The sequence below is a fragment of the Oncorhynchus clarkii genome, chromosome 17 (assembly GCF_045791955.1).
Source record: "Oncorhynchus clarkii lewisi isolate Uvic-CL-2024 chromosome 17, UVic_Ocla_1.0, whole genome shotgun sequence".
Taxonomy (NCBI): domain Eukaryota; kingdom Metazoa; phylum Chordata; class Actinopteri; order Salmoniformes; family Salmonidae; genus Oncorhynchus; species Oncorhynchus clarkii.
The window spans coordinates 7,712,327-7,725,214 of NC_092163.1; the positions used below are offsets into that span (position 1 = coordinate 7,712,327).

The window sequence follows — 12,888 nt, forward strand, 5'->3', positions numbered from 1 at the left end:
AGAGCCGCCCCGCCGCTAGAGCCGCCCCGCCGCTAGAGCCGCCCCGCCGCTAGAGCTGCCGCTAGAGCTGCCGCTAGAGCTGCCCCTACAGCTGCCCCGCCGCTAGAGCTGCCCCTAGAGCTGCCCCGCCGCTAGAGCTGCCACGCCGCTAGAGCTGCCCTGGGTAACTGTAAGTGCTTTTATTGTGAAGAGTAAACGTCTCACATGTGAGAGTATCATATGGGAGGGGGGGGGGGGGGGGGGGTAATGCTATGTGAGAGTATTGTATGGGAGAGGGGGGGAGGGGGGTAATGCTATGTGAGAGTATCGTATGGGAGGGGGGGTAATGCTATGTGAGAGTATCGTATGGGAGGGGGGGTAATGCTATGTCAGAGTATCGTATGGGGGAGAGGGGGGGGGGGGGGTAATGCTATGTGAGAGTATCATATGGGAGAGAGGGGGGGGGTAATGCTATGTGAGAGTATCGTATGGGGGAGGGGGGGTAATGCTATGTGAGAGTATCGTATGGGGAGGGGGGGTAATGCTATGTGAGAGTATCGTGTGGGAGAGGGGGGGTAATGCTATGTGAGAGTATCGTATGGGGGAGGGGGGGGGGTAATGCTATGTGAGAGTATCGTGTGGGAGAGAGGGGGGGGGTAATGCTATGTGAGAGTATCGTATGGGAGAGGGGGGGGGGGTAATGCTATGTGAGAGTATCGTATGGGGGAGGGGGGGTAATGCTATGTGAGAGTATCGTGTGGGGGAGAGGGGGGGGGGGTAATGCTATGTGAGAGTATCGTATGGGGGAGGGGGGGTAATGCTATGTGAGAGTATCGTATGGGAGAGAGGGGGGGGTAATGCTATGTGAGAGTATCGTGTGGGAGAGAGGGGGGTAATGCTATGTGAGAGTATCATGTGGGAGAGAGGGGGGGGTAATGCTATGTGAGAGTATCGTATGGGAGAGGGGGGTAATGCCATGTGAGAGTATCGTATGGGAGAGGGGGGGGGGTAATGCTATGTGAGAGTATCGTGTGGGAGAGAGGGGGGTAATGCTATGTGAGAGTATCATGTGGGAGAGAGAGGGGGGTAATGCTATGTGAGAGTATAGTATGGGAGAGAGGGGGGTAATGCTATGTGAGAGTATCATGTGGGAGAGAGAGGGGGGTAATGCTATGTGAGAGTATCGTATGGGAGAGAGAACGTGCACCATTTAACATTCAATTCACACAGTTTATTAGGTACAGCCATGTTTCTGAGACACTGGATCCGGTGCACCAGGCACTGACGACCAAACCGTGCTCAACGTCTCTCAGGTCACTCGTTTTCCCATCCTAACGTTCAATCAAACAGTAACTGAATGCCTCGATGCCTGTCTGCCTGCTTTCTATAGACTCCCTGTCTGTAGGAGCCATCTATTTTGGTGAACAAGGTGATGTACCTAATAATCTGGCCACTCAGTGTACAACAAACACTGGGGTAGTCAGTCATGAGAGAAAAATATAGTGTGTGTTAGATGCAGTGCAGTGTTTGTAATGTGTCTGATGTGCTTCGCTGCTCATATGGAATCATGCAATCATTCTGTCATTACGGGCTTTCAGCCCAGAACACACACACACACACACACACACACACACACACACACAGACAGCAGGCATAAAGCAAACAAATAAAACATCACTCTCTTCACAGAGAGAGGCGCCAGTATTTTTCATGACTCAAGAGCTCCACCCAGTGGTGAAATATTATACTAGAGACATTCCACCTAGTGGTGAAATATTATACTAGAGACAGAGACATTCCACCTAGTGGTGAAATATTATACTACAGACAGAGACATTCCACCTAGTGGTGAAATATTATACTAGAGACAGAGACATTCCACCTAGTGGTGAAATATTATACTACAGACATTCCACCCAGTGGTGAAATATTATACTAGAGACAGAGACATTCCACCTAGTGGTGAAATATTATACTAGAGACATTCCACCCAGTGGTGAAATATTATACTAGAGACATTCTACCCAGTGGTGAAATATTATACTAGAGACATTCCACCCAGTGGTGAAATATTATACTAGAGACATTCCACCCAGTGGTGAAATATTATACTAGAGACAGAGACATTCCACCTAGTGGTGAAATATTATACTAGAGACATTCCACCTAGTGGTGAAATATTATACTAGAGACAGAGACATTCCACCCAGTGGTGAAATATTATACTAGAGACATTCCACCCAGTGGTGAAATATTATACTAGAGACAGAGACAGAGGGCCCAATGCTGGCGGGTTGGGGTTATGGTATAGGCAGGCATAAGCTACGGACAATGAAAACAATGGCAATTTGAACGCACGAAAATACCCTCTCGAGATCCTGATGCCCATTGTGAGGCATCTTTTGACCAACAGGTGTCACTGTTTTCCCAGTCGTGTGAAATCCATAGATTCGGGTCTAATGAATTTATTTTAATTGACTGATGAATTGTAACTCAATAAAATCAATGAAATGATTGCATGTTGGGTTTATATTTTTGTTCAGTATATTTACTAGTGATGATCTCATCTGATCCAAACTGCAAAAAAAATAGATATTTTCTGTGACAAACATTAAAATAGGGTTTATTAACCTAATTCATGATGATTAATGTGTGTACCCCTTTAAGAGCATCCCATATGTGTGATGTCATAGTTTTGATGTCTTCACTATCATACAATGTAGTAAATAGTAATGAGTAGGTGTGTCCAAACTTTTGACTGGTATTGAATACATACATACATACAAAAGTATGTGGACACCCCTTCAAATTAGTGGATTCGGATATTTCAGTCACACCCGTTGCTGACAAGTGTATGAAATCGAGCAGACAGCCATGCAATCTCCATAGACAAACAGTAGAATGGCCTTACTGAAGAGCTCGGTGACGTTCAACGTGGCACCGTCATAAGATGCCACCGTTCCAAGAAGTCAGTTGGTCTTATTTTAGCCCAGCTAGGGCTGCCCCTCCGCTAGAGCTGCCCCTCCGCTAGAGCTGCCCCTCCGCTAGAGCTGCCCCTCCGCTAGAGCTGCCCCTCCGCTAGAGCTGCCCCTAGAGCTGCCCCGCCGCTAGAGCCGCCCCGCCGCTAGAGCCGCCCCGCCGCTAGAGCCGCCCCGCCGCTAGAGCCGCCCCGCCGCTAGAGCCGCCCCGCCGCTAGAGCCGCCCCGCCCCTAGAGCCGCCCCGCCCCTAGAGCCGCCCCGCCCCTAGAGCCGCCCCGCCGCTAGAGCCGCCCCGCCGCTAGAGCCGCCCCGCCCCTAGAGCCGCCCCGCCCCTAGAGCCGCCCCGCCCCTAGAGCCGCCCCGCCCATAGAGCCGCCCCGCCCATAGAGCCGCCCCGCCCATAGAGCCGCCCCGCCCATAGAGCCGCCCCGCCCATAGAGCTGCCCCGCCTCTAGAGCTGCCCCGCCTCTAGAGCTGCCCCGCCTCTAGAGCTGCCCCGCCTCTAGAGCTGCCCCGCCGCTAGAGCTGCCCCGCCGCTAGAGCTGCCCGTAGAGCTTCCCCGCCTCTAGAGCCGCCCCGCCCCTAGAGCTGCCCCGCCGCTAGAGCCGCCCCGCCGCTAGAGCCGCCCCGCCGCTAGAGCCGCCCCGCCGCTAGAGCCGCCCCGCCGCTAGAGCCGCCCCGCCGCTAGAGCCGCCCCGCCGCTAGAGCCGCCCCACCGCTAGAGCTGCCGCTAGAGCTGCCCCGCCGCTAGAGCTGCCCCTAGAGCTGCCCCGCCGCTAGAGCTGCCCCGCCGCTAGAGCTGCCACGCCGCTAGAGCTGCCCTGGGTAACTGTAAGTGCTTTTATTGTGAAGAGTAAACGTCTCAGATGTGAGAGTATCATATGGGAGGGGGGGGGGGGGGGGGGGGGGGGTAATGCTATGTGAGAGTATTGTATGGGAGAGGGGGGAGGGGGGTAATGCTATGTGAGAGTATCGTATGGGAGGGGGGGTAATGCTATGTGAGAGTATCGTATGGGGGAGAGGGGGGGGGGGGTAATGCTATGTGAGAGTATCATATGGGAGAGAGGGGGGGTAATGCTATGTGAGAGTATCGTATGGGAGGGGGGGTAATGCTATGTGAGAGTATCGTATGGGAGGGGGGGTAATGCTATGTGAGAGTATCGTATGGGGGAGAGGGGGGGGGGGGTAATGCTATGTGAGAGTATCATATGGGAGAGAGGGGGGGGGGTAATGCTATGTGAGAGTATCGTATGGGGGAGGGGGGGTAATGCTATGTGAGAGTATCGTATGGGGAGGGGGGGTAATGCTATGTGAGAGTATCGTATGGGGGAGGGGGCATAATGTTATGTGAGAGTATCATATGGGAGAGAGGGGGGGGGGTAATGCTATGTGAGAGTATCGTATGGGAGAGAGGGGGGTAATGCTATGTGAGAGTATCGTGTGGGAGAGAGGGGGGGTAATGCTATGTGAGAGTATCATATGGGAGAGAGGGGAGGTAATGCTATGTGAGAGTATCGTGTGGGAGAGGGGGGGGATAATGCTATGTGAGAGTATCGTATGGGAGAGAGGGGGGGTAATGCTATGTGAGAGTATAGTATGGGAGAGAGGGGGGGGTAATGCTATGTGAGAGTATTGTGTGGGGGAGGGGGTAATGCTATGTGAGAGTATCGTGTGGGGGAGGGGTTAATGCTATGTGAGAGTATCGTGGGGGGGGGTAATGCTATGTGAGAGTATCGTGTGGGGGGGTAATGCTATGTGAGAGTATCGTATGGAAGAGGGGGGTAATGCCATGTGAGAGTATCGTATGGGAGAGGGGGGTAATGCCATGTGAGAGTATAGTATGGGAGAGAGGGGGGGTAATGCTATGTGAGAGTATCGTGTGGGGGAGGGGGTAATGCTATGTGAGAGTATCGTATGGGAGAGAGGGGGGGTAATGCCATGTGAGAGTATCGTATGGGAGAGAGGGGGGGTAATGCCATGTGAGAGTTTCGTATGGGAGAGGGGGGTAATGCCATGTGAGAGTATAGTATGGGAGAGAGGGGTAATGCCATGTGAGAGTATCGTATGGGAGAGAGAACGTGCACCATTTAACATTCAATTCACACAGTTTATTAGGTACAGCCATGTTTCTGAGACACTGGATCCGGTGCACCAGGCACTGACGACCAAACCGTGCTCAACGTCTCTCAGGTCACTCGTTTTCCCATCCTAACGTTCAATCAAACAGTAACTGAATGCCTCGATGCCTGTCTGCCTGCTTTCTATAGACTGCTTTCTATAGACTCCCTGTCTGTAGGAGCCATCTATTTTGGTGAACAAGGTGATGTACCTAATAATCTGGCTACTCAGTGTACAACAAACACTGGGGTAGTCATGAGAGAAAAATATAGTGTGTGTTAGATGCAGTGCAGTGTTTGTAATGTGTCTGATGGGCTTCGCTGCTCATATGGAAACATGCAATCATTCTGTCATTACGGGCTTTCAGCCCAGAACACACACACACACACACACACACACAGACAGCAGGCATAAAGCAAACAAATAAAACATCACTCTCTTCACAGAGAGAGGCGCCAGTATTTTTCATGACTCAAGAGCTCCACCCAGTGGTGAAATATTATACTAGAGACATTCCACCTAGTGGTGAAATATTATACTACAGACAGAGACATTCCACCCAGTGGTGAAATATTATACTAGAGACATTCCACCCAGTGGTGAAATATTATACTAGAGACATTCCACCCAGTGGTGAAATATTATACTAGAGACATTCCACCCAGTGGTGAAATATTATACTAGAGACAGAGACATTCCACCCAGTGGTGAAATATTATACTAGAGACATTCCACCTAGTGGTGAAATATTATACTAGAGACAGAGACATTCCACCTAGTGGTGAAATATTATACTAGAGACAGAGACATTCCACCTAGTGGTGAAATATTATACTAGAGACATTCCACCCAGTGGTGAAATATTATACTAGAGACATTCCACCTAGTGGTGAAATATTATACTAGAGACATTCCACCCAGTGGTGAAATATTATACTAGAGACAGAGACATTCCAGCTGACCGTATGTTGAGTCCAGTAGACTGTCCCAGGTTCTCCCAGGCCTGCAGTTTCTGAGACAGTTTCTGAAGGAGGAGAGGAAGGAACAAGATGACACACCACCAGGGTGTCGGGATTCAAGGTTTCACATTTACAAATTCAACTACTATGCAGATTGTTTCCAACCCTGAGATTTGTTTATTTTTCGCTAATTAAAATAAAAAATGTTACGTTTCCTTTTCAGTTGTGTATCAGAACAACCATTAGTTAGAACAGACAGCACACTGCAAATGTTTCTCCTCCAGCCCGGTTTCACATTTAAAAAACACAAAACAGGTCACACACCTCCTTCTCCAGCTCCACGTTCACCATCTCCTCTTTCATCTTCTCCATCCGTTCTACCTTACGTCTCAAACCCTCCGTTTCCTCCTTCAGCAGGATCACGTTCTCCCTCGTCTCCCTGGGATACGGAATGAGGGGAGACAGTGAGAGAGAGGTTTAAGAGACATTAATGATAGTTGTCTTCTTTTACAACCTACAAATAACCTCTTGGCTGTCCTGCTCCATGTGTTCTAGTAGTGTTACCTGAGGTAAACATTCTCCTCTCTTAGCGGTCCTGCTCCATGTGTTCTAGTGGTGTTACCTGAGGTAAACATTCTCCTCTCTTAGCGGTCCTGCTCCATGTGTTCTAGTAGTGTTACCTGAGGTAAACATTCTCCTCTCTTAGCGGTCCTGCTCCATGTGTTCTAGTAGTGTTACCTGAGGTAAACATTCTCCTCTCTTAGCGGTCCTGCTCCATGTGTTCTAGTAGTGTTACCTGAGGTAAACATTCTCCTCTCTTAGCGGTCCTGCTCCATGTGTTCTAGTAGTGTTACCTGAGGTAAACATTCTCCTCTCTTAGCTGTCGGAGCTCCTTGTCCATATCTGGGACCCTAGCGACCTCTGACCTCATGTTCTTCACTATGACAACATCCTGTTCCTGCAGAGCCAACTTCCTCTCCAACTCCTGGGGGGGAGACACACACACACACACACCTTTGAGTGGTATTCTCCGCTCATGAAAGAGAGATTTAATGACAATCTGAAAGGTGAACATCGCGTGGAGTTTGAGGTTGTGTGTTAGACTGAAGAGTTAAAAGCATCTCTTCATTTGATGGCAGGTCATTTAAACCCAGAAACAATAAATGGTGATTACATTGAGAGTTTATAAAGCCTACAGAGGACAGAGTCTAGTCCCAATCTCAACCCCAGTCCTAATCCTACCCTAGCTCCAACTCTAGTCCCAATCTCAACCCCAGTCCTAACCTAGCTCCCCAACTCTAGTCCCAATCTCAACCCCAGTCCTAATCCTAACCTAGCTCCCCAACTCTAGTCCCAATCTCAACCCCAGTCCTAATCCTAACCTAGTTCCAACTCTAGTCCCAATCTCAACCCCAGTCCTAATCCTAACCTAGCTCCCCAACTCTAGTCCCAATCTCAACCCCAGTCCTAATTTGAATTCAGGTACAATCAGTCTCAATCTTCATACATCAGTCAACCCTAGTCCCAACCTCCTAGTTGTCTAAACCTAGTCCCAACCTCCTAGTTCTCTAAACCTAGTCCCAATCTGAACTGTATTAATACCAATCTTAATCTAGACATCATTCATTTTAGTCCTACTTTGAACAACAATAATCCTAGCCTCACCTTAATCTTGAGTTCGTGGTCAGAGCAAGTGGATGATGCTAACTGGAGGGCCTGGCACCGCTGAGACACTTCCTGGTACTTCCTGTAAAGAGGACCAGTCAGGGGGGAGGAAATCGAGGCAGGACCAATCAGAGGGAAGGGAAACCAGGAAATACCAATCAGAAGAAAGGAAATCCAGGCAGGACCAATCAGAAGAAACAAAATCCAGACAGGACCAATCAGAAGAAAGGAAATCCAGGCAGGACCAATCAGAAGAAAGGAATTCCAGACAGGACCAATCAGAAGAAAGGAAATCCAGGCAGGACCAATCAGAAGAAAGGAAATCCAGGAAGTAGTGTGTGTTACCTGTGTTGTAGCTCCACTTGTTCCTGTAGTCCCTGGTTCTCCAGTGTCTGGTTAGAGATGGTGTTGTCCCGCGTCTGGACCTGCTGCTTCAGGTCCCGGATCTCATCCTTTAAACCGCTCACAGTCTGCAGGGACAAATAACACATAGTGAAGTCATCAACCTCATCCTCAATCTCATCCTTTAAACCGCTCACCGTCTACAGGGACCAATAACACATAGTGTAGTCATCAATCTCATCCTCAACCTCATCCTATAAACCGCTCACCGTCTACAGGGACCAATAACACAGTGTAGTCATCCATCTCATCCTCAATCTCATCCTTTAAACCGCTCGCCTTCTACAGCTGCCTCCTGCGGGGACGCGGGTTGGGATTTAAAAAATATATATATATAAATAGGACAACTAATGAGTTACTCCACAGAAAAGTAGCAATTTGACGATGTGAGTGGAGACTAGAGGTCGACTGGTTAATTAGGGACGATTTCTAGTTTTCATAACAATCGCGTACCAGGTGGTCAGCCTGCCACTCAGGCTCCTCGTGTAATGTAATGTAATGTAATGCAATGCATTACATTACATTACATTACATTACATTACATTGCATTACATTGCATTACATTACACGAGGAGCCTGAGTGGCAGGCTGACCACCTGATACGCGAGTGCAGTAGGAGCCAAGGTAAGTTGCTAGCTAGCATTAAACTTATCACATAAAAAAAACAATCAATCTTCACGTAATCACTAGTTAACTATACATGGTTGATGATATTACTAGGTTAACTAGCTTGTCCTGCGTTGCCTGTTAATTTATCATCGAGTCACAGCCTACCAAACGGGTGATGATTTAACAAGAAAATCAAATCAAATCAAATTTTATTTGTCACATACACATGGTTAGCAGATGTTAATGCGAGTGTAGCGAAATGCTTGTGCTTCTAGTTCCGACAATGCAGTAATAACAAGTAATCTAACTAACAATTCCAAAACTACTGTCTTGTACACAGTGTAAGGGGATAAAGAATATGTACATAAGGATATATGAATGAGTGATGGTACAGAGCAGCATAGGCAAGATACAGTAGATGGTATCGGGTACAGTATGTACAAATGAGATGAGTATGTAAACAAAGTGGCATAGTATAGTATAAAGTGGCTAGTGATACATGTATTACATAAGGATACCGTCGATGATATAGAGTACAGTATATACGTATGCGTATGAGATGAATAATGTAGGGTAAGTAACATTTATATAAGGTAGCATTGTTTAAAGTGGCTAGTGATATATTTACATCATTTCCCATCAATTCCCATTATTAAAGTGGCTGGAGTTGAGTCAGTGTCAGTGTGTTGGCAGCAGCCACTCAGTGTTAGTGGTGGCTGTTTAACAGTCTGATGGCCTTGAGATAGAAGCTGTTTTTCAGTCTCTCGGTCCCAGCTTTGATGCACCTGTACTGACCTCGCCTTCTGGATGATAGCGGGGTGAACAGGCAGTGGCTCGGGTGGTTGATGTCCTTGATGATCTTTATGGCCTTCCTGTGACATCGGGTGGTGTAGGTGTCCTGGAGGGCAGGTAGTTTGCCCCCGGTGATGCGTTGTGCAGACCTCACTACCCTCTGGAGAGCCTTACGGTTGAGGGCGGTGCAGTTGCCATACCAGGCGGTGATACAGCCCGCCAGGATGCTCTCGATTGTGCATCTGTAGAAGTTTGTGAGTGCTTTTGGTGACAAGCCGAATTTCTTCAGCCTCCTGAGGTTGAAGAGGCGCTGCTGCGCCTTCTTCACGATGCTGTCTGTGTGAGTGGACCAATTCAGTTTGTCTGTGATGTGTATGCCGAGGAACTTAAAACTTGCTACCCTCTCCACTACTGTTCCATCGATGTGGATAGGGGGGTGTTCCCTCTGCTGTTTCCTGAAGTCCACAATCATCTCCTTAGTTTTGTTGACGTTGAGTGTGAGGTTGTTTTCCTGACACCACACTCCGAGGGCCCTCACCTCCTCCCTGTAGGCCGTCTCATCGTTGTTGGTAATCAAGCCTACCACTGTTGTGTCGTCCGCAAACTTGATGATTGAGTTGGAGGCGTGCGTGGCCACGCAGTCGTGGGTGAACAGGGAGTACAGGAGAGGGCTCAGAACGCAACCTTGTGGGGCCCCAGTGTTGAGGATCAGCGGGGAGGAGATGTTGTTGCCTACCCTCACCACCTGGGGGCGGCCCGTCAGGAAGTCCAGTACCCAGTTGCACAGGGCGGGGTCGAGACCCAGGGTCTCGAGCTTGATGACGAGCTTGGAGGGTACTATGGTGTTGAATGCCGAGCTGTAGTCGATGAACAGCATTCTCACATAGGTATTCCTCTTGTCCAGATGGGTTAGGGCAGTGTGCAGTGTGGTTGAGATTGCATCGTCTGTGGACCTATTTGGGCGGTAAGCAAATTGGAGTGGGTCTAGGGTGTCAGGTAGGGTGGAGGTGATATGGTCCTTGACTAGTCTCTCAAAGCACTTCATGATGACGGATGTGAGTGCTACGGGGCGGTAGTCATTTAGCTCAGTTACCTTAGCTTTCTTGGGAACAGGAACAATGGTGGCCCTCTTGAAGCATGTGGGAACAGCAGACTGGTATAGGGATTGATTGAATATGTCCGTAAACACACCGGCCAGCTGGTCTGCGCATGCTCTGAGGGCGCGGCTGGGGATGCCATCTGGGCCTGCAGCCTTGCGAGGGTTAACACGTTTAAATGTCTTACTCACCTCGGCTGCAGTGAAGGAGAGACCGCATGTTTTCGTTGCAGGCCGTGTCAGTGGCACTGTATTGTCCTCAAAGCGGGCAAAAAAGTTATTTAGTCTGCCTGGGAGCAAGACATCCTGGTCCGTGACTGGGCTGGGTTTCTTCCTGTAGTCCGTGATTGACTGTAGACCCTGCCACATGCCTCTTGTGTCTGAGCCGTTGAATTGAGATTCTACTTTGTCTCTGTACTGGCGCTTAGCTTGTTTGATAGCCTTGCGGAGGGAATAGCTGCACTGTTTGTATTCGGTCATGTTACCAGACACCTTGCCCTGATTAAAAGCAGTGGTTCGCGCTTTCAGTTTCACACGAATGCTGCCATCAATCCACGGTTTCTGGTTAGGGAATGTTTTAATCGTTGCTATGGGAACGACATCTTCAACGCAAGTTCTAATGAACTCGCACACCGAATCAGCGTATTCGTCAATGTTGTTATCTGACGCAATACAAAACATCTCCCAGTCCACGTGATGGAAGCAGTCTTGGAGTGTGGAGTCAGCTTGGTCGGACCAGCGTTGGACAGACCTCAGCGTGGGAGCCTCTTGTTTTAGTTTCTGTCTGTAGGCAGGGATCAACAAAATGGAGTCGTGGTCAGCTTTTCCGAAAGGGGGGCGGGGCAGGGCCTTATATGCGTCGCGGAAGTTAGAGTAACAATGGTCCAAGGTCTTTCCTCCCCTGGTTGCGCAATCGATATGCTGATAAAATTTGGGGAGTCTTGTTTTCAGATTGCACGAATGTACCTAACCATAAACATCAATGCCTTTCTTAAAATCAATACACAGAAGTATATATTTCTTAAACCTGCATATTTAGTTAAAAGCAATTAATGTTAGCAGGCAATATTAAACAAGGGAAATTGTGTCACTTCTCTTGCGTTCATTGCACGCAGAGTCAGGGTATATGCAACAGAGTGGGCCGCCTGGCTCGTTGCTAATTTGCCAGAATTGTACATAGTTATGACATAACATTGAAGGTTGTGCCACGTAACAGCAATATTTAGACTTAGGGATGCCACCCGTTAGATAAAATACAGAACGGTTCCATATTTCACTGAAAGAATAAACGAGTTGTTTTCTAAATGATAGTTTCCGGATTTGTTAATGACCAAAGGCCATTTGCCAGCAGCTCTTAGCAATGCTTGAAGCACAGCGCTGTTTATGACTTCAAGCCTATCAACTCCTGAGATTAGGCTGGCAATACTAAAGTGCCTATTAGAACATCCAATAGTCAAAGGTACATGAAATACAAATGGTAGAGAGAGAAATAGTCAACATGTAGTAATTCCTAGAATAACTACAACCTAAAACTTCTTAACTGGGAATATTGAAGAACTGGGAATGTTGAACCACCAGCTTTCATATGTTCTCATGTTCTGAGCAAGGAACTGAAACGTTAGCTTTCTTACATGGCACATATTGCACTTTTACTTTCTTCTCCAACACTGTGTTTTTGCATTATTTAAACCAAATTTAAAATGTTTCATTATTTATTTGAGACTAAATAGAGTTGATTTATGTATTATATAAAGTTAAAAATAAAAGTGTTCATTCAGTATTGTTGTAATTGTCATTATTACAAATATAATATATCAAAATCAGCATTGTCTTTTTTTGATCCTCCAATAAAACTTTATCAGCGTCGAAAAATCATCATCAGTCCCCTAGTGGAGACATAAAGTTGTGGAGTGATCTGATGGTGTAATCTGATCTCTGTTACAGGTGTACCCGGTTAGAGGAGTGATTTTATGGTATAATCTGATCTCTATTACAGGTGTACCTGGTTAGAGGAGTGATCTGATGGTGTAATCTGATCTCTGTTACAGGTAGACCTGGTTAGAGGAGTGATCTGATGGTATAATCTGATCTCTATTACAGGTGTACCTGGTTAGAGGAGTGATCTGATGGTGTAATCTGATCTCTGTTACAGGTAGACCTGGTTAGAGGAGTGATCTGATGGTATAATCTGATCTCTGTTACAGGTAGACCTGGTTAGAGGAGTGATCTGATGGTATAATCTGATCTCTGTTACAGGTAGACCTGGTTAGAGGAGTGATCTGATGGTAT

At 47.7% G+C, this 12,888-nt stretch overlaps 1 protein-coding gene across 1 annotated transcript in view; it reads right to left on the minus strand.

The window, feature by feature from the left end:
• The window catches only part of LOC139370167 (mitotic spindle assembly checkpoint protein MAD1-like), a 118,042-nt gene that overhangs the window by 102,291 nt on the left and 2,863 nt on the right, over nucleotides 1-12,888 (minus strand). The window contains exons 4-8 of the mRNA XM_071109493.1: nucleotides 8,046-8,170; nucleotides 7,701-7,782; nucleotides 6,890-7,020; nucleotides 6,360-6,474; nucleotides 6,039-6,100 (exon numbers count right to left, since the gene is read on the minus strand). Coding sequence (XP_070965594.1) covers nucleotides 6,039-6,100; nucleotides 6,360-6,474; nucleotides 6,890-7,020; nucleotides 7,701-7,782; nucleotides 8,046-8,170 — 515 coding nt within the window. The remainder of the gene's footprint in view (nucleotides 1-6,038; nucleotides 6,101-6,359; nucleotides 6,475-6,889; nucleotides 7,021-7,700; nucleotides 7,783-8,045; nucleotides 8,171-12,888) is intronic.